Raw genomic sequence first — 26,192 nt, 5'->3', positions numbered from 1 at the left:
AAAATTGTGTTTACCACACAGAGAATTAACATCATTTACCATTTCTTCAACGTCCATTAAATGCTAGCACTGTGTAAGGAGTTTGAGCATTAAATATTAAACATGGCTCCCCCCCACCCCACCCCTTATTTAGCTTACAAACTAATGACAGGGAACAAAGTAAATGAATTCATGGTTCACACTCTCCGGGCAAACACGTCCCAAACGGCTCCCGAACTGTTGATTCTATCCGCGCTCCTTCTGCCCACAGAGCGGCGGGCACAAAGGTACAGTGTGAAACGGGACCACGCGAGCGAGGGAGCGGGAGGTCGGCCTGGCTCGAGGGAAGGGCGTGGCCGTGGGTTTATCTAAGGACAGTGTGTGCAGGAGGAACGTGCGGTTCGTGGAGAGTCTGGGGGTCAGAAAGCCCCTTCTGCAAAACTCGCTCCTCAGATTCGCGCGGGCAACGCCGCGGTGCGGGAAGTGGCTGCCCTAGCGCGGCCGGGAGTCGGAGCTCTGGCCGGCGGGAGCGTAACCGCGGATAACGGGCCGGCAGGGTCCCCACGCCCGGTCAGCCCCGCCGCCCCAGTCGCAGACCGCGCGGGCGGGGCGCCCCGGAGGATTTTTTTTTTTTTAATGTCAAACTTTGGCCACGTGAACCGCCCCCCATTCACTTTTGCGCCAATCACGCAGCGCGGACGGGTCCCGAGAGGGGCCACGGTTCGCCGTCGCCGGGGCCGCTTCATAACGCGCTGTGCGTGACGTGAGGGGCTCCTGTTGCAATGGCGAGCTAAGCCGGAGGATGTGCTGCTGCAGTGGCGGCGCCGGCCACGAAGAGGACGGGGGCAGGCGCATCGCAAGCCGAGCCGAGCCAGCCGGAGGACGCGAGCAGGGAGGGACAGGGGTCCGGACTCAACTGCCACTGCCGTCGCCGTCGCGCTGGCCTCGCGTCCCCGCGCGCCAGCGGGAGGAGCCGCCGCCTCGCGCCCGAGCCGTCGCCGGCGCGCGCCGGGCATGGTCCTCTCTTAAAGGCGCAGGCCGTGGCGGCGGGGGCGGGCGTGCGGAACAAAGCGCCGGCGCGGGGCCTGCGGGCGGCTTGGGAGCCGCAATGGGCGCGGCGGGCCCGCGGCGGCCGCAGCGCTGCCCGGGCCGGGCCTCGCGGCGCTAGGGCGGGCTGGCCTCCGCGGGCGGGGGCGGCGGGCTGAGGGCGCGCGGAGCCTGCGGCGGCGGCGGCCCGGCGGGCGGAGCGGCGCGGGCATGGCCGTGCGGGGCCGGCGCGCCTGGCTCAGCGTGCTGCTCGGGCTCGTGCTGGGCTTCGTGCTGGCCTCACGGCTGGTCCTGCCCCGCGCCTCCGATCTGAAGCGAGGGGGTCCGCGGCGCCGCGCCAGCCCCGAGGGCTGCCGGCCTGGGCAGGCGGCGGCAGCTTCCCAGGCCAGCGGGGCGCGCGGTGATGCGCGCAGGGCGCAGCTTTGGCCGCCCGGTTCGGCCTCGGATGGCGGCCCGCGTGACAGGAACTTTCTCTTCGTGGGAGTCATGACCGCGCAGAAATATCTGCAGACCCGCGCCGTGGCCGCCTACAGGTGAGCCCCTGTTCCGCAGACACCACTTCTTGCATCCAGCATCCCAGCCAGTGACCCTGCGGGTCCTCCGGTGGCTTGCGCCTTTGCCGGTTTCCCGCACCTGAGGCCTCTAGGCTCCCTGTGGATCCGGATGCCTCTGGAGAGATGCGGACTTGGGCGGCAGAGGTCAGAGGGGAGATGGTGAGAGGAAGGCTCGAGAGCGTGGGCTTTGGAATCAGATCGACTAGGGTGGACCCCCTGTGTGTGCTTGTCTCCCTGACCTTTCACAAGGCGTTTCAGCTTTACGAATCTAAGCTCTCCTTTGTTGAAAGGGCCCGACTGATCCTGTCTCTTTCATAAGGTTGTTGGAAAATTAGCACAGTACCTGTGGTGTTGGTGGCAGTGGGATTGATGCTCTAAAACACGCACTTTTGCCCTTGAAAAGCTACAGTCCATGTAAATTAACTTGATTCTAGAGCTTTTCCGTGTCATACATTCAGATTTCACAGTTGGGGACATTCCTGTGAATGAAAGGGAGTGCACACAGCACCACACCGAGGTCTGTTGAGGAGAACCCCGGAGAAGACCCATCTCCTGGCCTGTGGTAGATTCAGTGGAAGACTGTATTCCGGGGTAACTTAGTTCAGTTTAGTGGTGTATGCATGTTAACCAATAACTGGGCCCTATTGGCCACCTGAGTCATAAAAGTGGCTGAACTCATGTTTAGGTTTAACAAAGAGATTAGCCGAAGTAATCTTTAGAAGGAAGATGATTTGGGAAGAGCTGGCGTGGTTAGAATCAAATTGGTGAATTTCTGGTAGGAGAGGGTTGTAGACTCAGTAAAGGTATCACTCAGTAAAGGTATTCGGTGGAAACTTTATAGGTGTGAAGAATAGAAACACTTACGGTATGGATAAAGTTTGGGTTTCATCCAACCACAGAACAAACCAATGTGGGGAATGGTTTTAAAACCTGAGTGTTCTGGGAATGAAATTTTAGAGCAGTCTCTGCTGAACAAGGCTAAGCTAGTTGCTGTTTGTTCTTAATTTTCAATCAATACCTTTATACTTAAGCTTTGAAATCTATCCTGGTCTAAATTTGCAGGCTCTTGATGCTGTGAGGGGAAAAGCATATAGACTCTCTCTTTTCTTTAAGGGAGGAAGTAAAGGATTGACAAAGAAGGTGAAAGAGCATTCTTGAATGGCTGCCCTTTGAATGTCTTGATCCCCATTCCTGCATGTTTCCATAAGTATCTTGGAGAAAGTAGAAATACAGTTTGCCCTGTGGGCCTGTTCTCCCTTATTTTTGAAACCTCTGTCTCGATGAGAAAGGAAAATCTCTACCAGGAAACACAGCATCCTGTTAGTCTTTCTGCTTTCTTGAATAACTTTTATTTCTCTCATCTAAAAAGTCAGTACACTTTGAGCCTGGGGGTAGGCCTCCCTGGCCAGTGAGGGTCCTCTGGTCTCTGCATATCAACCCTGTGTTTAGAGGGGCAGCAGAAGATGGCATAAGATGATTTTAGCCCAAGGCTAGAAGGTTAAGGAACTTTTGGGGAAGGCCTCAATTGGGATGGAGGTTATAGGGTGTAACTTATGATTACGGTTTTGCTATGCTTTTCAACCAGGGCCAAAAGTCCACACTGAGCTCTTAAAGTGAAAATTGTGTGCACAATTTAGTATAAAAGTAAGCTAGGGAACTCTAGTTCAGAACTGGGTGTGCTCAGTTTTACATTTCCCCTGAAAAGCAGATTCATTCCTTTATCTTAGGGAAAAACCTCCAGTTTGTGTTTTGTTTTGTTTTGTAAAAACAAAACAATTGTTTGCTTTAGGATGGAGGAGATGCTGACACTTTTAGTAAGGTGGCACTGTGGTATAGTCTTGAAAATGTCATGATTTGGGTTTGGAAACTAGTAACTAGCAACTTCTTTCCAAGAACTGTCTGACATCCAGAAAAAGGCTAAAAAGCTTTTGAAAGATCCAAGGAGATACTCTCATCTGCATTAAAGTCATTGCACTATAATGATAGAACAGCCCCATCATTATGTATTTTTACTTTCTAGATGTGCCACATGCTCGAGGTCAGGACAGGGGCCACCACGAGATAGTAGGGCAGTAACAGCTGATAGCAGACAAGAACACATTTTTAGAAGTTTAAGAGTAGCATATGGGAGACCAGCCAGGGCTAACTTCTTATGGCCCAGAGTGAGCACCATAGCTGTTAAGTTAATAATTAACTCAGCTAATCTGATTCATTAAAATGTCCAGATGCTCATGGGAGTCATCTCTGTAAAGCAAATACACGCATAGCCCCTCTGGGGTCAGGCTCTGAGTGTTGGGGGCACAACAAGTACAGATGCTTGTTCCTGCTTTCTCTAATGGGAGGGACAGATAATAAAAAGAGGGCTTCAGTAAGTGTTGGATACTGTGGAGAAAATAGAACAGGGTAAGTGAGGGTAAGCGGTGTGGTTGGGGAAGACTTTGGAGAAAGTGGCATTTAGGCTGAGGTCTGATACTGAGGAGTCAGTTGTGTGAATATCATTGATGAGCAAGGCAAAGGGAAGAGCTACAAAGTCCCCAGGCAGGAGCCAGCTTGTAAAGAAATCCCAAGAAACCCCCAAAAGAAAGGGGACAGGCCAGCAGCATCTGGTCTCGTGGAATTTCATCTAAGTAGGTGAAGCAGAAAGCTACTGGAAGATTTAAGCAGGCTAAAGGGAGGTGGGTAGCTGGTGTTCTACAAATAAACATAAAATAACCTTTTTTAAAAACTTAATCTGCAAAGTATTTATATTCTAGGTAATTTGACTTTAAAATAAGTGACTCTTCTGAAGTAGTTTATTATGCTAATTAGTGACAGGTTGTCCCAACCTCTAGGTTCCTTGTATCTTGCAACTCTCTGCAATTTGTATTTTTCTCATATTTAAATTTTTTTCTTAGGTATAGTCATTGATATTCAGAAGGTAAACATTCAGGTACTTCTTTCTACATAGTCCCTTTCTGATATTAGCCCTCTCCTTACCCCTCAAGGCTCAGAAAGTTATTGCTCTAGGGAGATTCTTAAAGGTAACATTTTCTCCCTAATTCTAGAAAGGGTAGAAATCATTTTAACCTTATTTTTTTTCCCCCAAATAGTATATTGTCTCAGTACCATCTGTTGACTAAGCTTTCATTTCCTTACCAATTTGAAATGCCATCTTCATCATACTCAAATCTTTGGGTATGTTTTTGGGCTTCTTGTTTGTTCCGTTGATTTTTCTGTCTGTTCTTGTGCCAGTACCACCCTTTGGAATTATTGAAAGTTGAATAATATTTTAATATCCGGTAGACAAGTTCCTTTTTGTTATTTATCCATTTCAGACATCTTTTGGCTACACTTACCTGCTCTTGCTGATTTTTGGTGCTAATTTAGATTTTTTTTTTTTTTAAATCAGTGTTTTAATATAAAGAAAAAGCATACGTACTTAGTGTTTTGGTACATTTTTATGCCCAGAACACTGAGCTAATCCACCACCTTTTACATATCTTGATTTTTACCTCCATTAGGCTAAATGAAGATAGGGAAAGAGTTTTGTTCTTTCTTTACTTTCTGAAAAGAAAGAGATGGATGGTTTCTCTTCTTTGCCCAGGAGAGATAAAGGGCACTATTAAAGATTAACGCCAGGCTCTAGGGAACTGTGGGAAGAAAGTTTGAGAGCACTAGCCTTAGATGTAGGAATCTTACTTCAAGATAGTGTTTTATCAGTTAATGACCTCTTCCCAATGCTTTAAATGAATGCAGGCTGTTCTTTTACCAGCCTTAATGAGCTCCTCCTACCTTATAAATCTGAGTTCATTTCCTTATTTTTTTCACTGAGTGAACCATGTTTATCTTGAAACAGTTCAGAGCAGTACTTGCTTTCTTAGATGGAATTCAATTTGGCAGACTTTTATACAGAAGGCTTTTGCTTATAAAATCCAAAGAATCAATGTGTATGTGATCTTTTAGAGTACAAACCATTTCAGGTTATGAATTTCCTGTGGAAGACTAGTAAGCAATGTGCCCCTGGGAATGAGTGTAGTTTTTTTATGTCACAGTTCATGATCTTGATGCACTCCAACACAATATTCCAGGGATAGCTATAGTTTTCAGTAGAGGATTATGCATAATTGTGTTTTCATAGAATTGGCAGTTTCACTTTTTTTCCCTGTCTGCTAATTAAACCATTATTTATTAAAAATAGATTACTAATACTGGGCCTCAAGCCCGGCAGGGTTCATAGTTTAAGAAGGAAATGAATGACAGTATTAGATGGTGAGGGCTGTCAGGGTGCATGAACCAATTGCCATTGGGTTACAAAAGAAACAAGTTTACACTCAGAGGCTAAAGAGAATCAAGAAGGGTCTCATCCGCACTCCTACCCTTTGTCTCCCACTGACTCTTGAAGGATGAGTAGGAGTTTTTGAAGCTGAGACAACTGCATATTTCCTAAAAAATGAAATAGCAAGAAATAGTGAAAGCTTGAAGAGGAAGGACAGTTCACTGGGGCTGGGTACATGGTATAGCAGTAGGCAGGGACTCCTGGGGCCATACAGGAGAGGTCTGTGAGCTAGGCTCAGGGATTTAGACTTCCTGTTGGGGTGTCCAGAGCTGCTGGGGGTATCTCAGCAGGAGAGTGGCCTGATGGGATTTGTGTTAGACAAGTCTAGCGGTGTTACTGTTAGAGAGGGTGGGCTGGAGCAGTTCAGTGCTTCTTGCGGGGCACTTTGGCAATTTTTATCAAGAACTTTAAAATACATCTCTCCTGAGGTCTAGCATTTTCTCTAGAAATTTTTCCAAAGCAACTTAAAGATGTGCTAAAAGATGTTCCTATGAAGTAGAAATTTCAGATATCTGAGGTGTCCTGCATTAGGAGTTATCTGGACCAAAATTAATTTAACTGATTCATCCATGCTATAACCATTAAAAACCAATCTCTAACCCTTAAAATGGTATGGCTGGAACATTTTTATTGAAATGATGAGAGATTCAAAGTATATTTAAGTGAGAGTAGATAGTAACATAGTATGGCCAGTATGAGGTCATTTTTGCTTAAAATCAAACAAAATAAATGTATATAGCACAGAAAATAGAACATGCATACCATGATGCTAAATGATTTTTAGTCTTCTTAGTGCTTTTCATTTTCCAAAACTACATCCTGTGTTTTCTACAATGGACAGTTATTTAGTAATAAAACTACAGTTAGACACCTCTGGAGAAGACCTGTGTTTTCCATTTTGACCATGTTAAATTGGAGTTGCAGAGGACTGCTGGGCACAGATGGTATTGTAACCCTTGGCCCTTGGAGTCATTTTTGTTTCAGTAAGTAATTCTGTCCTGAAATGTAGGGATAAACAACATTTATTTGGTTATGGTAGCTATATTTTCCTCAGTTATTATAATATTCTTCTGGGTGACATTTGGGAGAATTGGGGTGATGGCATTTGAAATGTGAGGGCTTGAGCTTCTGTATTTTGAGGTGGATATTCAGTGCTTCCATCTTATGTGGATGCCTTTTTTGATTTTAGTTCTGGATGGAATTGAGGGAACAAGAAACTTAAAGTTTAAAAGGAGGAAAACTGGCCTGGCATGGTTGCTTGTGCCTGTAATTCTAGCATTCTGGAAGGTTGAGGCGGGTGGATTGCCTGAGCTCATATGTTCAAGACCAGCCTGAGCTAGAACGAGACCTGATCTCTAAAAATAGCCAGGCATTGTGGCAGGCGCCTGTAGTCCCAGCTACTCAGGAGGCTGAGTCAAGAGAATTGCTTAAGCCCAACAGTCTGAGGTTGCTGTGAGCTATGATGCTACGGCAAACTACCAAGGGCAACCAAATGAGACTCTGTCTCAAAAAAAAAAAAAAGGAGGAAAGCTGTCTGTTCACCTTAATTCAGTGTCAGACTGAAGCATTTATAGCTACAGCATATATTCTGTAGACAGTTTTGTCTGTGAATGATTACAGATAAGAGGCAGTCTGCCCTGGTTTGGTGTCAGGTTAATACTTGTAAACAAAAAACCTGAAGGCTGTTGAAAAAAATGTAGATAATAATGGTTATTAAAGTGGTGGTTTGGGGCTGGGCTTGGTGGCTAACACTTGTCATCCTAGCCTTTGGGAGGCTGAGGCGGGAGGATTGCTTGAGGCCAGGAGTTTGAAACTGCAGTGAGCTATAATGATAGCCCAAGCAACAGAGACCCTGTAACAAAAAAAAAAAAAAAAGTAGTAGTAGTAGTTACAGTTTTGTAAGTTGATGGAAAGTACAATGGCTGATTTGTGTTAAACTTGTTCTGTATGTTTCTGACAGTAACTTCAATAAATGAATGGGCAAGATTTAGAATAGCAAATAGAAATGCAGGTTTCAGAAGCTAATATTTGAATCAAGTTTTCTGGCCTTCAGTTAAATCCAGCCCAAACACAGAAGAGATGTCCTTGACTGACAGGGTTTGTCTGGGTTTTCCCACGTTGCCAAGCCAGACAAAGAGCTGGTAGAAGTGGTTGAAGTGTGTGTAAGGCTGTCCTTATCTATGATGACTCTTCCCTCAGCCTTATCAGCAACCAAGAACCTGGAAAGGAAATGTGTCTAATAACCTGAGAAATAAGTGTGGCCAGAGCAGGCTTTAGAAAAGTCAGGTGGCTGTTGGCTGTTGCCAAGTGGCTTAATACCAGATAGTGCCTCAATCCAGGAAGACAGTGGTTTGCAAAGAGGTTGGCTGGAATAATTTCAGGGTGGCGTTACTGTTTGCATTAAACAACAACGACTTTTTTTTCTTAGAATTAGATTTGAAAACTTAGGTTTTGTCTATGTATATCAAGAGTTAGTTGCATGTTTACACTTTGAAGTGTACAGCAACAATATACAAATTATATGAAGTAGCTCTCGAAAACTTGTAGCTTTGGAAATGTCTCATATGAGATGAGAATTTGCTTTCTGTCATTTATACTCCCAATTTTACTTCTTATTTTTCATAAGAGCGTATTTGTGGTCTCTATTGATGAGTATTCTCATTGTTTGTTGTGAACCTAGGCTCAAAGGGCAGGCTCCTCTGAGCTTTTAAATCTTGGAAATGCTCTCTGGGCTAGTGCCCAGGCTGTCGTTGAAGTGGGAAACTGTAATCCACCCTGCCAACTGCTTTATCTAGAAGACAGACTCTTTCGTGTTTGCTTTCCCCCTTAGTTCTATTTTTTAGGATTGACAGCAAAGGCTATAATTTGATTTCTCTTTTAAAATAATTTTCCCACCACCTTCATTATATTTTCTCACCTACTTTCAAAAGGAATTTGAATTTGATCATGTCATAAGGACGTGCACAATGAAACAGTTAAAGATTTTAAAAGAGGGAAACCACAAAAGGGGAACTGCAGCTAAATACATTTTCCGTAGAGCTCTTGGGACCAAGGCAGGGGACAGAGAGATGAACTGAATACTGCTTGCCTTCTAGCTGAGGAGAGGCCGTGGCATCACTTGGTGTAGCCTTGGAAGACCAGTGCACTTTCACAGGCCCGTGGCTACTCTGACCGGCAGCGTAGAATAGTGCCTTCCATGTATTTTGGGGGAGGATGAACTAAGACCGCTGCTCCGTTAGACTGTTTCTGTCTGCTAAAGATACCCTTCACATCTGCCCTGCTTTCTCTACCATGGCCCTGGGGAGAAGTAATTTTTACACTTAACCATGAATAGTAGTGTGTGACTTTTTCTGGCCGCCTGCTGGAGAGCTTATAGCTGAATTTGGGCCCACCCTTAGCAAATCCATAGGTCACCTGACAAGAGCTAGATTTCAGCACCTCAGGATGCGGGCTCTGCAGTTTGAGTGAGTGTCCCAGAGTGCTCTGATGAATTCAGGTTATGCGCAGGTGGAGGGTTGTGCAGGGCAGCCCCAGCCAGGAATTGCCACTCTTGCCTTGCTCCAGTTTCCTACTCTTGTTTTTCTTTGGCCTCATTTTTCTTGCTTATTTTTCTCATCCTGTTTGAATTTTGGCTAAGTTGTTTAAAATCCTTTCTGTAAAGGGAAGAATATAAATACAGTGAGCCCTCCATAACCAAGTGTTCCGCACTTGTAGATTCTTCCAACTTTGGATGGAGGATACTTGGGAGAGAAATCTGATAAAAAGTAAAAATGCAACATTAAAAACTAATAGAGATGAAACCAATACACTATAATAACTATTTATATAGCATTTATATTAGGTATTATAAATGTCTGGAAATGATTTAGAGTATAAGGGAGGATGGGCTTAGGTGACATGCAAATACTACAACATTTTATATCATGGACTGAAACATCTGCAGATTTTGGTATTTTCAAGGGTCCTGGAACCAGTTCCCTCAGATTTCAAGAGACAACTGTCTCTACATTTAATTCCTGTGTATCAGTTTTACAAAGGAAAATTCCTATTTTTCCATTCTTCTTTGACTCTACCTTCTGAGATGATTTCATCCGGAGTCTTTTCGTACTTGTGATGACCCAAAATAAATGACTGAGGCAAACATTGCTGTCAGTGGAGGTTCATTGAGCCAAAGTTTGAGGACTTACTGGGAAAACAAACTCAAGACAAATCTATGACTGTTTTTCTGAAGGGTGACTTTGAAGAGAAAGAGAGAGGGAAGGAAGAATCAGTTATGCTAATGTCCCTGAGTAGTTGGAAAAATGATTGCTCTTGTCTGGTTTCTGTTCTTCACTCGAGAAGATAAACTTTAAGCAACATTATTAATGTAAAATCGAACAGACTTTAGTTTTAGGAGCTAGACTTACAATTTACATGTCCTTACTTATGGGAGGCCAGCAAGGAATTTCTTTATGAATGACCCATGGGAGCAGTCCTTTGTGGATGGGTCTGAGGCCTTTTACCTTTCCTTGGAGATCTGCCTGATGGATAATGTTAGGAACAGCTATTCAGTTGGATGGGAGTGTTGTTGCCTGACTCAGCCTCTAGCTTGACCTTCTCCTGTATAAGCAGTTAAGGGAGGTGGTCCTGAGATTTTTATTTTCCTTTACAGTTACCACTGTATAAACATCAGACAACATATGTAATAGTGGTTTGGGGAACTCATAGAAAATCTCCCCATCTTTTAAATGATAAAAATTAGTATAACTATTAAAATTTAGAAACTGTAAAAGAAAGAACTCAGTCTTGCTCCATTTTCCTTCAGTTTTTCCCCATTGGATAAAAAAATACTTCTATTACAAAAGTAAATTTTCTGTTGTTAAATCTTCTGATTTCTTTGATTGCTTGTTAGCTTAAAGCTTTCACCTAGATAACTTTCTTCCTAACTCTAAATATACCTATTTCAGAAAATTTAGAAAATCTGGAAAGCACAAAGAAGAAAATTAAATTTCTTCTGATTTACCCCATCCAAAAATAACCACAATGAACACTTTAGAGTGGAGTTATACATTATTTTATTTTTGTATGTATACTTTTGTTTCCTTGGTAACCCACATTGCAAATCTATACCGTTGCCTGGTTTTTAAAACTTACCCACAACTTATGACTATTTACCCAGAATAACAGTCATGCTATACATCCAGTTTTATACAGAAATGTATTTTAGGGCGGCACCTGTGGCTCAAGGAGTAGGGTGCCGGTCCCATATGCCAGAGGTGGCGGGTTCAAACCCAGCCCCGGCCAAAAAAAAAAAAAAAAAATCACAGAAATGTATTTTATACAGTTTTTCTTAAAATGACACTGACTGGAAATGGAGATTATGGTATTAAGTCCTAACACAGCAAAGGCATTCCTGAGCTAAGCTAATTAATACCATTAATACATTACTTCACTGTTGTAATTTAACTTGGTATAGTGATAGCAAGCTAGAGAAATGGAAGATTCACTTGGCACTCTCAGATTTCAACTGTCTTATCAGGATTTTAAGCAAGAGTTGGATATCAGTTCACTGAAAATGAGCTTTCTGGCAGGAGCCTTTGCAAATAGTTGTTTCAACTAAGTAAGAGCTCTTTGCTTCTGGTAACAAATATGTTGAAGGCAAAGTTGACATTTGCTTATGAAAATTAAGGAACTTGACATGTTTCTGTTGCAGAAGGAGGGCCGGCGTGCTTCCTCAGCAGCATTTCTTTCAGTTTTTTGAAATTATTAGTGCGCACTAATGATGAATGAAAGACTTGAGGGTTACAAAGACTTCATATTGAGAGATTACCCTCAAACTACCAGTCATTGAGAACAGAAATGGACATGAGGTTTTTTCTGGGTTTCCTAAAAAGGAACAGATTGTAATTGGGTGGAGTTACTGTAAAAACTGCAGAGAGGCTTTTAAGAATGGTTTGATTGTCTGTTTTTAAAATTAATTGGTTTCTCTTTTAGGATAAATTACACCATTTGTTTTTTGCTTTTTGGTTTTATTTATGTTTTCTTTTTTTTTGAGACAGAGTCCCACTTTATCACTCTTGGTAGAGTGCTACAATCTCAAACTCTTGGGCTTCAGCAATTCTTTTGCCTCAGCCTCCCAGGTAGCTGGGACTATAGGTGCAGGACTATTTTTAGAGATGGGATCTCGCTCTTGCACAAGCTGGTCTTGAACTCCTGAGCTCAAGCAATCCACTGCCTCAGCCTCCCAGAGTGCTAGGATTATAGGTATGAGCCACCAAGCCTGGCCTGAAATTACACCATTTGAAGCTGTAGTTGAAACATTCATTGCATCTTTGAGGGTTACACTGCTGGGGCTCCCTTCGCTGTATTCTGTCAGGTGGGGTCACATGAGAAACGGGGTTAGACAAAAGTAAATTTTGATCCTCTAATATGAAAGATCATGGTGTTTTAAAGTGAAAACAGGGGGACCTCATCTAATGTGCATGATGTACTGGTACATTTCAAGACTATTAAGAAATGAGTATAATTGTGATGGATGTGTTACTTAGTTCAATGTAAACATTTCACATTGTGTATCGAAGCAGTACCCTGGACCCCATAAATGCATCAATGTACAAAGTTATGATTTAATAAAAACTAAGTAAATAAATAAAAAGAAAGTGAAAACACACACAACTACAAGATGGACTCTACCTAACAAATCCAGATATCGTGGCTGGTTGTTTGTATCCTCTCATTAACCTGAACTAAAAAAATAATAAGTGAAAACACTTTTAAAACTTAAAGTCTTAGACTCCTACCCTGTAACGTTAACTGAGATCAATAGTAAAACAGAATTCTAATATATGTCTCGAGGATAAAGTTTGTAGCCAGAGATGTTTGAACATACCTCTGTTCCAGTGACTCATCTTGAGACTGACTGTTCCACATTCAGCCCACGTTTTCCCATCTCTCTTGCTTTTTCTTTCACTACCTTATTTTGTTTGCAAACTTCTCTCTTCACTAATAATAAACCATTCTTATAGACATGGTATCAGGCAGGCTTCTAAGCACTTCACATAGTAACTTGCCCAGAGTGAAGTCAGGAATCTCAGTATCTGTCAGTGGCCTGATTCCAGAGCCTGTGCTCTTAACCATTACACTACAGATTGTCGGTTTGGTAGGCATATTATTCCTTTGAAGATGGGTATTGTCTTCCTACCCCATCTCCCAAATAATATCCTGCCTTCTGGGATTGGCTACATTAGTATTACTTTGAACTTCATCTGTTTTATTTATCATATTAAACAGAGCATGTATTTGTTATAGCCAAAGTTAAACTGATGTCCTCCTTTATTCTTTTAAAATCTGTGTTAAGATAATAAAGACAATTTAAGTTTAAATTATGTTTCAGGAATACCATGAATGGTAGTATATTTCAGTTCCAACTTACCTGTGAATTTGCCCCTGAATAATTGTTTTCTTATTGTGGTCTGATTAAGTCAGTTTTCTTCTACATGTAGGAATAGTGGGTGATGGAAAATGATAAGGTGGTCATCTGGAAATTTCTTAAAGATAAGAGATAGAAATGATTTCTGCCCTTTTGCAAACACACAGGGGGCCATCATTAAATCACTTATGGTACATGAGTGGGCTGTATTCACTCCACATGTTTAATGACCACTATTATGTGCCAAGCACTGAAATTATTTACATGTCCAAAAACCTGTTGTGACTGTCGGACAAAAACCATTTCTACATAGAGCAGGTATGAAAGGCTCCTTGAATGGGGGTCTTTTTAATATCCTCACTGACTTCCCAAGTTTGGAGAAGTGCTGGGAAGTTGTCTCCCTTCCAAACGACCCCACAGTGTAGAAGAGTTCATGTGGGTTGTCATACATTCTGTGTATGTTGCTGTGTGTTCACATTTGCAAAAGGTCTTATACCTTCACAGGAGGGGTTGGTTCATTTTTTTTTTTTGCAGTTTTTGGCCTGGGCTGGGTTTGAACCCACCACCTCTGGTATATGGGGCCAGTGCCCTACTCCTTTGAGCCACAGGCACCGCCCAGGGGTTGGTTCCTCTTTAAATTAATTGCCCTGTCTCTGTTGTTTATCCTATATCCTTTTTATGAGGAGTATATCCTTTGTGAAAATGAAGTATAGTGCCTGGTACAGTATCTGTAATATTACAGAATCAATATATAGAAGTATAGTGCCTACTGAATTTCTTGGTTCTTTGCTTGAGTTGGTATAAGAATATATAGGTCCATTTGAAATCCATAGACATTAAAAAAAATTTTAACAACTACCTTCATACATTCATCATATGATGCTTTTTTCCCACATTTTAACACCTCTGAAATTAGGATGACTTTTATAGTTACTGGCATCATGGAATTATGATTGGCAGTATTTTTTCTCTTTTTTTCCTCTTCACTTTTTTTGTTTTTTAAGACAAAGTCTTGCTCTGTCACTCAGATAGTGGCACAATCATAGCTTACTACAGTCTACTCCTGGGCTTAAATGATTCTCCTGCCTCAGCCTTTCCAGTAGCTAGGACTACAGGTATGCACCACCATGCCTGGCTAATTAAAAGAAAAAAAATTTTTTTTTTGTAGAGATAGCGTCTTTCTGTATTGCCCAGGCTGGTCTTAAACTCCTACCTCAAGTAATCCTCCTGCCTTGGCTTCTCAAAGAGATGGGATTATAGGTATGAGCCACCATGCCTGGTCAGTATTTTTTTCTTTGCTATTAGTAGATAAAATAATGATACATCTTATAGTCATCGTCCTAGATTTGATGGAAAATGTTTGTCTTTAATCTTTGGGCTTTTTGAGAGACATGTTTGGCAGAAAGTTGAATCCCAGTGAATTTTTCCTCTATTCAAATAAGGCAAATTTGATGTCATTTTGTATTACTTATACTCAGGTTAGGAAGAGACATAAAAGCCAGTCATTTGTTTTCTAAGTACTTCATTGTAAATTATTTTTAAAATTATAAAAATAATGGCCAGACTTAGTAACTAATAGATGTAATCCTAGCACTTTGGGTGGCCTACATGGGAGGATCACTTGAGACCAAGAGTTTAAGGTTAGCCTGAGCAACAAGTGAGACCCCATCTCTACAAAAAATGGAAAAAGAAATTAGCCAGATGTGGTGGCACACACCCGTAGTCCCCAACTACTCAGGAGGCTGAGGCAGGAAAATCTCTTGAGCCCAGTAATTTGAGGTTACCGTGAGCTATGATGATGTTACTGTACTCTGCCCTTAGTGGCAGAGTGAGACTCTGTCTCAAAAAAAAAAAAAAAAATTACAGAATTGTGCCACATTTTAGAATTTCAGTTTTGCAAGAGAAAAAAGTACTGGAGAAGATGAATGGTGGTGATGGTTGTACAACATTGTTAATGTCACTGAACTTTATACTTGAAGATGGTTATGATGGTAAATTTTACAATACATATATTTTATCACAATTAAAATTTTTTTCAAAAGCAGGTAATAGGATACTCCTAAAATTTTTCCTCAATATAGAGATGCTTAGAACAAAAAGTGAAAGTCATCTTTACCCAACTTCTCCCCAACCCCTCCCAAGTTCCCTACTTCTGTACCTCTTCCCCAGAGATTTGGTGTATATCTTTTCAAATATTTCCCTCCTAAGATTTTGCATTAAAGATTTGTGTGGGTTTCATTGATCTTTCAAGTCATTTTTTTTTCACTATAGTATATAGTGAAGCAGTTAAGTAAAATTTTTAAAAAGTATTAGGGAGAACATAATTTGGGAACCATGCCTGTTTGATCTTAAGATTCAATTTAATGATTCAGTTATTATTCTCCATGATATCTTTTTCCTGGAAGTAGTTTCTATAAATGACTTTTTTTTTTTTATAGCTAAACTACTTTAGCTCTTACCACATAGCTTGAGAAAACTATAAGGAAAAAAGGCAACTGTGATAACCTAAAATTAGTTGTTCAGCAGAAGGAGCCCTTACTTTGTTTCCAAGTGGTGGCTCATCTTTCCTCTGTCGTGGGTAAACAGTTCTCTTTCAAGCTGTGGTTTGCTAACTGCTCTTCTTGTATTCACTCTGACTTCCTTGGGTCCTCTATTTCATCTCTGAGGATTTCAGAATGCCCATCCCTTCATCCTATCTTCTTGGCTTCCTTCCCTCCTGAGGCATTGGTAGCGTAGAGGCCCATGGCTCTAGTGGGCTCTGTCAGGCCCTGCAGAACTTCTCACCATCCTTTCCTCAGGACAGCCCCTTCCCCATACTTTGCATCCTGGGTTTACCTTGGTTTCCGGACACATACTCTGTCTCTGTTCTGCCAGTCTAGTTTGTGTCTTGTGCTCCTTTCTGTCAGAGCACTTAGCTCATAATAATATTTACATCAGTGTGATCATTCTAGTAAATGTCTTTCCTGATGTTAACTCCATGAGTCTGAGAGGATTATTTTTGTTCACCACTGCATCCCTCTTGCTTAGCACATGGTTGGCACTTGATGAGTGTTCAAGGAAAATTTGTCAAATGATCAATTTCAATTTTTTTGTTGGTTGTTTAATAGGGCTGAGGAGTTTGTAGGTAGGGAATTGATAGTATCAGAAAATTAACCCACATTCCTAGACCTCAGTGCCTCCATACTCTGGTTTTCAGCCATCACTAGAACTTAGTTATCCTGGAAATATTTTAACACTTCATCCTTACTTTTTGTTGAGGTTCTTTCCTTAGACTTTGCAATACCTGGGACGGGGCTTCCATTAAGAGGAAGCAAGTAGATCAGGTGTTTGTCATGCTCTTGAATGTGGTGATTCAAAATGATCGCATACGTGAATTCCTGAAAATAAGAAGCTTGAAATAAACTGTTCTCTAACTGATATTTATTTCAATTCCAGAACGTGGTCCAAGACAATTCCCGGGAAAGTTGAATTCTTCTCTAGTGAGGGTTCAGACACATCTGTACCTATTCCGATAGTGCCACTACGGGGCGTGGATGACTCCTACCCACCCCAGAAGAAGTCTTTTATGATGCTCAAGTACATGCATGACCACTACTTGGACAAGTATGAATGGTTTATGAGAGCAGATGATGATGTTTACATCAAAGGAGATCGTCTGGAGAATTTTCTGAGGAGTTTGAATAGCAGCGAGCCTCTCTTTCTTGGGCAGACAGGACTGGGCACCACAGAAGAAATGGGAAAACTGGCCCTTGAGCCTGGAGAGAACTTCTGCATGGGGGGGCCTGGTGTAATTATGAGCCGGGAGGTACTTCGGAGAATGGTACCACACATTGGCAAGTGTCTCCGGGAAATGTACACCACCCATGAGGACGTGGAGGTGGGAAGATGTGTCCGGAGGTTTGCAGGGGTGCAGTGTGTCTGGTCTTATGAGGTAAGAACAGAATCCTTTACTATGGAAAAAATCTGTTAATTTTGTCATTAGTTCTGAATCTATCATAGTAAACTAATGATAATATTCTTCTCCAGTGTTAAAGTTGGTGTTAACTTATTATACATTTTCAGCCTTCTTTTTCTTTATTTCCATTCCCCTTATTACCTTTTCTCTTGGCTTTTAAAGCATACTTTCCACACTTTTGTCCTAATACCTTAATTCATAAATGATGACACTTGGGACCTAAAGAAAAGATATGGTTTGCTGATAGTCACAGTGATTTTTTTTTTTTTTTGAGATAGATTCTCCCTCTATTGCCCCTGGCTAGAGTGCTGTGGTGTCATCATAGCTCATCACAGCACATGTAACCTCAAACTCTTGGGCTCAAGCAATCCTCCTACCAGCCTCCCAACTAGCTGGGCCTATAGGCACCCACCACCATGCCCCCTAGTTTTTCTATTTGTGTTGGAAATGGGGTCTCACTATTGCTCAGGCTGGTCTCAAATTTGTGACCTGAAACAATCCAGCTGCCTCAGCCTCCCAGAGAGTTAGGGAATATAGGTGTGAGCCACTGTGCCCAGCCATGATATTTTAATCATCATCCAGAAAGTCATTTTTTAGACTTCTGTTCTTTCTGCCGCTGAAATTGCAAGAGTGTGACTATTTTCTGTCTCTGTTCTCCCAAAGGCCTGACTGTTCTCTCTGGTCATGATGACCCACACAGATGAGAAACATACCTGTTTTGAATTTATAAAATGATTCATGATGTGAGAAAGCCAGTAGCTTTGCATTTATTTTGAACCTTGACTTTTTAGATGGTCATTGTAATCCAAGCATTTACAGTTACAGTTGTTCCTTTCTGAATAGGTGGTCTGCATTTTCTGAGTTATCTTGACACATAAGTTAAATTGTTTGAAGGAAATCTGCTTGTGGACATTTTTTTTTTTTAATAGTTCTGGAGAATATGAGTTAGCTTTGGACTTTCCTCTTTTTTTTTTTTTTTTTGAGACAGAGTCTCAAGCTATCACCCTGGGTAGAGTGCTGTGGCATCACAGCTCACAGCAACCTCCAACTCCTGGACTTAAGCGATTCTCCTGCCTCAGCCTCCCAAGTATCTGGGACTATAGGTGCCCGCCACAACACCCAGCTATTTTTTGGTTGTAGTTGTCATTGTTTGGCAGACCCATGCTGGATTCGAACCTGCCAGCTCTGGCGTATGTGGCGGGTGCCTTAGCCGTTTGAGCTACGGGCGCCAAGCTAGAACTTTTCTCTTTATTAGCAGATGGACTTCTCTTGCCTGCAGTTGCAGGACCTTAACACTGATTAGAGTGAAAACAATTAGATTGTATTGTGTTAAGGTTGACAAACTGCTGGTAGTTGTGAGGAACAGAGGGAGTTACTAGATCTTTTGCCCAAGAAAGGAATGTACTTTCTGGTATGAACCATTTGGACTTTTTTCCCCCTTTTTATTTTTTAAAAAGAAATAGGGGTTTCAAAAATTAATTAAAATAATGCCAATAAAAAAACAAAAAGAAAGAAATAGGGGTTTCACTCTGTCCCCCAGGGCTGGTGTACTGTGGTACAATCATAGCTCACTGCACTGCAGCCTTGAACTCCTGGCCTCAAGAAATCCTCCTATCTCAGCCTCCCTAGTTAGTAGCTGGGACTACAAATTACAGATGTACAACAAAACACCTGACTAATTTTTAAATGTTTTTGTAGAGATGGGGATCTCACTATGTTGCTCAGGCTGGTCTCAAACCTCTGACCTCAAGCCATCTCCTCCCTCAATCTCCCAAAGTGCTGGGATTACAGGCATGAGCTACTGTGCCTGGCCTTAGCTCTTTTTTGATTTACTTTTCTAAAGTGCATACTTAAGTGAAGAATTAGTATTCGTGCCTATACTTGTCTTCCCCCGAGACTTGCTTTTAAAAGTCTTCTAATCACTCATTTTCTTTTGTTTGAACTTTAGGGAAGTGGACATTTTCCAGTGCATGGGGAGTAGTCTTCATGTAATTTTTAATTATAAAGTCATAAAGATTCATCTTAAATTGTTACTGTGATCCAAATGAACTCTTTTTTTTTTCTTTTTTTCTTTTGTCTTTTCTTTCTTTCTTTTTTTTTTTTAAGTGAACTCTATTCTCTGCCTGCCTTACACTGTCCCCTGTTGTCCCTCAGGTGTAGGGAGCTGCTCACTGGCCCGAGGGGCTCTCTTTATTGTCAGGCATTTTTGCAGTGAGGAAGGCCATTGGAGGATTTCATGCTATTTTAAGCAGAATACAAGTGACAGTATTTCTGCATTTTCTCCATCCTTAAGTAGTTATAATCTTAAAATATTTCATTACACTTAAAATATGTAATGCTTTGGCACTTTCCCTTAATCCTAATCTCTGAGAAGTTGAGAGACATCTTGCTGGAATTGTAGAAGACAGACCTACTTCAGGGAGAAAATTTTTTAAAATAAGTCTTAGTGTAATCATGTTATATACAGCTAGACAGACACCAGTAGAACCAGCATTTGAGTTTTATGAAGAACTTTGGCCTACCTTTAGTAACTCAATGTCGTTAGAAAATGTGGTCCTGGGATTGCAGGGTTCAGGGGCCATTTGAGGCCTGTTTTTCTCTGATACAATAAAGTTCTAACACCCTAAGAGGAGCTGCCTGGAATTATCCTGTCTGGATACTTGATGTCACCCCTTAGACTTGATGCATCCTTAGAGTGGCCTTATAAGCTAAAGGGACCTGGTTGGTGAGGCAGCCCCCTTTCTGGGTGTTTCCCGGTTTCCCCATCTGAGTAGCTGGGATAGCATTAGCGGCAGCAGTAAGGATCTCTGTGGGAGTGTGGAAATTTGGGGTGCTCCCACTGCTTTGTGCTGCTTTAAATGCCTTATATACAATGCACTTTTGTAGGGCTCACTCTCTGCGCTATGCCTTCTATTCTGTGAGTTGCCTGTTTAGCCTCAGCCCATTTTTCTGTTGGAATGTTGTCTGTCTTATGGTTTTGTTAGAGTGGTTTTTTCTGGGTAGCATATCTTCTCCCAGATTGTAGGTTGTCCTTTTTGTATTTTTTAGATTTTTTTTCAGAGTTGTGGTCTTACTCTGCCTCCTGGGCTACAGTGCAGTGTCACAATCATAGCTCACTGCAACCTCGAACTCATGGGCTCAAGCAATCCTCCCACTCAGCCTCCTGCATAGACTTGCCTTTTTATCTTAATTGTGAACTTTTTATTATATGCAAATTATGAATCTAAGTTCAATCCAGTTTATTATTCTTTTCCTTTATGGTTTATGCTTTTGTGTCTTGTTCAAGAAATTCTTCCCTTCCTTGGGTCACAAAGATTTTCTCCTGTACATTCACTGTATCTTACAGTTTTACCTTTCTCATCTACTTCTGTACCATTTTTAAGAATTATATCTGTTAAGACACTTACCATCTTTTTAGACCTTTTATTTCTTTTTCTTTCTGTCCTTCAAGTGCTTCTAACCTAAGTTGTTATTAAGGTTTATCACTGTGTTTATCACTGAAGTGAGATTAGGCTCGGCACCTGTGGCTCAAGCGGCTAAGGCACCAGCCACATACACCTGAGCTGGTGGGTTCGAATCCATCCCAGCCTGCCAAACAACAATGACAACTGCAACCAAAAAATAGCCAGGCATTGTGGCAGGCGCCTGTAGTCCCAGCTACTTGGGAGGTGGAGGCAGGAGAATTGCTTGAGCCCAGGAATTGGAGGTTGCTGTGAGCTCTGATGTCACAGCACTCTATGCAGGGCGACAGCTTGAGGCTCTGTCTCAAAAAAAGTAAAATAAAATAAAGTGAGATTAATCCTTCATGTGGATGAGAAACCTTTATTAAACTTCCTGTAATTCTAGTTTCTCCATTAAGGCTTGTATTATGAAAAATTATTGAGGTGGAGTTTTATGGTAAAAACAATTATGTTAAGCTTTGGGTCTTTGAAGGTACTTATTTTGCACTATTATAAAGAAGGTAAGGCATGTGTGTGTGTATATATATATATATATTCCTTATAAATTGAATTACTGCCTTTGGATAATACTTCTGTAATTAAAATGACTCATAAGGAAAAGTCCAGATTCATTCTTGAGTTTGTTTTGATGATTATCAGTGGTTATTTCTTTTCTTTTTTTTTTTTGTAGAGACAGAGTCTCACTGTACTGCCCTCGGGTAGAGTGCCGTGGCGTCACAGCAACCTCTAACTCTTGGGCTTACGCGATTCCCTTGCCTCAGCCTCCCAAGCAGCTGGGACTACAGGCATCCGCCACAACACCCGGCTATTTTTTTGTTGCGGTTTGGCCGGGGCTGCGTTTGAACCCGCCACCCTCGGCATATGGGGCTGGCGCCCTACTCACTGAGCCACAGGCGCCGCCCATCAGTGGTTATTTCTTAATAAGTAGTTTTAAAAATGTTATTTGAAAAGAATTTTAAACTCAGAGAGAAGTTACAACACACCCGGCCCATATGAATTATTTTTGAAAAACGTTGAAAAGTTTGAAACAGTAATTTATTTTATATCTTATGCTACTCTTTTAAGAATAGCATTCTAAGGCCATCTACAGCAAACCCACAGCCAATATCATATTGAATGGAATAAAATTGAAAACATTTCCACTCAGATCTGGAACTAGGCAAGGAAGCCCATTTGTCACCACTGCTGTTCAAAATAGTAATGGAAGTCCTAGCCATCACAGTCAGACAAGAGAAGGGTATCAGGGTATTCAGATGGAGTCAGAGGAGGTCAAACTCTTACTCTTCGTGGATGACATGATTTTATACCTGAAAAACCCTAGGGACTCAACTACAAAGCTCTTAAAAGTGATCAAGGAATATAGCAGAGTCTCAGGTTACAAAATCAATACTTTTAAATCAGTAGCCTTTATATATGCCAACAGGAGTCAAGCTGAAAATATAGTCAAGGACTCTTTTCCTTTTACAATAGTGCCAAAGAAGATGAAATACCTGGGAATTTATCTAACAAAGGAAGTGAAAGATCTCTATAATGAGAACTATGAAACCCTGAGGAAAAAAATAGCTGATGATGTTAACAAATGGAAAAACATAGCATGCTCATGGCTGGGAAGAATCAACATTGTTAAAATGTCCATACTGCCCAATGCAGCCTACACATTGAATGCAATCCCTATCAAAGCACCAATGTCATACTTCAAAGAACTTCAAAAAATATTACTTTGTTATATATGGACTCAGAAAAAGCCTTGAATAGCCAATATAGTACTTAGAAATAAAAACAAATCAGGAGGCATCATGTTAAAAGACTTCAGATTATACTATAAATCTATAGTGATCAAAACAGTATGGTACTGGCACAAAAATAGAGATGTAGATATATGGAACAGAATAGAGAACCTAGAGATGAACCCAAGCACATATTGCCATTTGATCTTAGATAAGCCTAACAAAAAATGCATTGGGGAAAAGATTTCCTATTTAACAAATGGTACTGGAAGAATTGGCTAACTGTAGAATGAACTGGACCTTCACCTTTCACCATTAACAAAAATTGATTCTCACTGGATAAAAGATTTAAACTTAAGACATGAAACTATAAAAATACTAGATGAGAGTGTAGGGAAAACGCTTGAGATAATGGGCCTGGGAAAATATTTTATAAGATGGACCCCCGCCAATTGAAGCAACACCAAAAATATATTACTGGGATCTGATCAAGCTAAAAAGCTTCCGCACAGCTAAGGGCACTCTAAGTAAAGCAAGCAGACAGCCTTCAGAATCGGAGAAGATTTTTGCACGTTATGTTTCCGACAAAGGTCTGATAACTAGAATCCACAGAGAACTCAAACTAATCAATAAGAAAGGAACAAATAATTCCATTTCTTTGTGGGCAAGAGAATTAAACAGAAACTTCTCTGAAGATGACAGGCACATGGCCTACAAACATGAAAAAATACCCGTCATCTTTAATCATCAGAGAAATGCAAATCAAAACCACTTTGAGATATCACCTAATGCCAGTAAGAATAGCCCACATTTACAGAAGTCCAAAACTGCAGATGCTGGAGTGGATGCGGTGAGAAAGGAACACTTCTGCGCTGCTGGTGGGACTGCAAACTAATACAACCCCTTTGGAATTAAGTATGGAAAATTCTCAAGGAACTAAAACAGCTGACCTACTGTTTGATCCCAAAATATAGGTATCGACCCAGATGAACAAAAATCATTTTACAACAAAGACATTTGCACTAAAATGTTTATTGCAGTCCAGTTCATAATAGCCGAGTCATGGAAGTAGCCTGAATGCCCGTCAACCCATGAATGGATATAAACTGTGGTATATGTATACCATGGAATACTATGTATCCATAAAAAAGAGGGAGACTTTACTTTTTTTTTTTTTTTTTTTTGCAGTTTTTGGCCAGGGCTGGGTTTGAACCTGCCACCCCCAATATATGGGGCTGGCGTCCTACTTCTTGAGCCACAGGCGCTGCCTGAGACTTTACATTTTTTTATGTTTACCTAGATGGATCTGGAACATATTCTTCTTAGTAAAGTATCTCAAGAATGGAAAAAAAGTATCCAGTGTACTCAATACTATTATGAAATCAATATAGATACATATTCATACCAGTGATAAAACACAAAGATAGTACAGAAAGAGGGAAAATGAGAGAGAGGGGAGCGGGGGGGTGGGGTGAGGACGAGTGGAAGGAGGGCATTTGGTGGGATCTCACCTAATTTACACATTGCAAGAGTACATTTCAAAACAACTAAGAGTATATTATAAAGGTCTTACCACAAAAATAAGTGAGGTGATGGTTATGTTAATTAGTTTGATTTAAACATTCCACATTGTGTATCAAATCATCACATTGTACCCCATGAATGTATACAGTTACAATTTAATAAACATTAAGTTAAAAAAAAGAGTAATATTCTAAGGGTAAGTGTGGTTGCTCACACCTATAATCTTAGCACTCTGGGAGGCTGAGGCAGCTGGATTGCTTAAACTCAGGAGTTTGAGACCCTGAACAAGAGCAAGACCCTGTCTCTACTAAAAATAGAATAACTGAGACAAGAGGATTGTTTAAACCCAGGAGTTTGAGGTTGCTATGAGCTATGATGTCACAGCACTCTAGGAATGGTGACAAAGTAAGATTCTGTCTTAACAACAAGAAAAAGAAAAAAGAATGCTATACTAAGAGCCAACCAAGTTGACCTAAAAAACCTATTTTTTTTTTTTTTTTTTGTAGAGGCAGAGTTTTACTTTATCGCCCTCGGTAGAGTGCTGTGGCGTGGCGTCACACAGCTCACAGCAACCTCTAACTCCTGGGCTTAGGCGATTCTCTTGCCTCAGCCTCCTGAGTAGCTGGGACTACAGGCGTCCGCCACAACACCCGGCTATTTTTTTGTTGCAGTTTGGCCAGGCCTGGGCTTGAACCCACCAACCTCGGTATATGGGGCCCGCGCCCTACTCACTGAGCAAGGCGCTGCCCAAAACCTATTTGTTTTGTTTCTAACTTTTTGTTGATGTATACTGTCCCTATGGGAAAGTGAATAGATCTAAGTGTAGAGCTTAATGGATTTTAATAAACTGCACACAGCTGAGTAACCAGCACCCAGATCTTTCTTGTATTTTTTCACACAAAATTTGACTAATAATGAAGGTGTTTGTGTAGATGATAACCATTACTGATGCAATTTGGAGGAGTAAAGTCTGGTGACTTTATAATGTTAGTGTCTTTAATAGCTAATGTTGTGACAGGGTTCAAAATTCAGAAGTACAGAGGGTTTACAGGGATAAATCCTCCTAACTATGTCTGTCTCTAACCAGTGGGATCCTCCCATGAGTTAGTCACCATGGCATGTCCTTACAGAGGATCAGATGGTATGTTATATCATATATAAGCAGTTAAATTTATATATCTTTCCCCCTTTTACATGAATGGTAGCATAGTATACATACCATCTACATCTTGTTTTTCATTTAAATTTCTTGGGAGACCTCTTACTAGGTACATAAAAGAGCTTCATCTTCTTCTTAGTTATTCAGGCTATTTCCATTTTTTTTTTTTTTTGTAGAGACAGAGTTTCACTTTACTGCCCTCCGTAGAGTGCCGTGGCATCACACGGCTCACAGCAACCTCCAGCTCTTGGGCTTATGTGATTCTCCTGCCTCAGCCTCCCGAGCAGCTGGGACTATAGGCGCCCGCCACAACGCCCAGCTATTTTTTTTGTTGTTGTTGTTGCAGTTTGGCCGGGGCTGGGTTTGAACCCACCACCCTCGGCATATGGTGCCGGCGCCCTACTCACTGAGCCACAGGAGCCGCCCCTATTTCCATTTCTTTTTAGCAGTGTTTCTAGTCAGTTATTTCATCCAAGGCTTCCCCACCTTCTTCTACTGAAGATACTGCTTCAAGGACTTCTGCTCCCCTCCACCTTCCCACCCTCCGTCACACCTCCCTATCCTGGAAGGATTCTTGTCATGAACAGGTTCTCTCTCAAAGAGAGTTCTCCAGGGAGAGCTCATTCATGATATGTGCATGTACCAGAATACACTGGTTGTGAAGCTCTGAGTTGACCAGTAAGCATTTGTTAAGGGCTTATTAATGAGCCAAGAGCTGCTCTTTTAGTTCATAGGGGAATTGTAAAAGAAGATTGAAACATGAAGGGCCTTTTTCTCCCTCAAGGACTGTAGTATAGTTAAGGAGACAGAGACCATATGGTCATGAAGTAGTTGAAAAGAAATTAAAAGTGTGAAGCCCTGTGATACTAATTTTAAATATAAAATAGTGTAGGGAAGGGTAAGATCAATGATGGTCTTTTTATGGGATGATCTATCATTGAGGGCTTTGGAGTTTACAGCAAAATATGTAAAAAGAAAACATCTCCCTTATTAGTCTGACTGGCTTATCAAGGAATGTCAAACAGCTATGCTTCAGAAGCCTGAGATTTTTTCCCCCCTTTAA

The 26,192-nt window shown here is 41.4% G+C and overlaps 1 protein-coding gene across 1 annotated transcript in view; it reads left to right on the top strand.

Annotated features, from left to right (window-relative positions):
- Window positions 1-1,137: 1,137 nt before the first annotated feature.
- CHSY1 (chondroitin sulfate synthase 1) overlaps window positions 1,138-26,192 on the top strand; it is an 87,892-nt gene continuing 62,837 nt past the window's right edge. Inside the window, exons 1-2 of the mRNA XM_053581853.1 lie at window positions 1,138-1,559; window positions 16,739-17,234. Coding sequence (XP_053437828.1) covers window positions 1,237-1,559; window positions 16,739-17,234 — 819 coding nt within the window. The 5' untranslated portion in view covers window positions 1,138-1,236. The remainder of the gene's footprint in view (window positions 1,560-16,738; window positions 17,235-26,192) is intronic.

Source organism: Nycticebus coucang, chromosome 2 (assembly GCF_027406575.1).
Source record: "Nycticebus coucang isolate mNycCou1 chromosome 2, mNycCou1.pri, whole genome shotgun sequence".
In the NCBI taxonomy this organism is placed as follows: domain Eukaryota; kingdom Metazoa; phylum Chordata; class Mammalia; order Primates; family Lorisidae; genus Nycticebus; species Nycticebus coucang.
The sequence above is the reverse complement of the archived record's forward strand: the minus strand, read 5'-3'. Positions and strand labels throughout refer to the sequence as shown.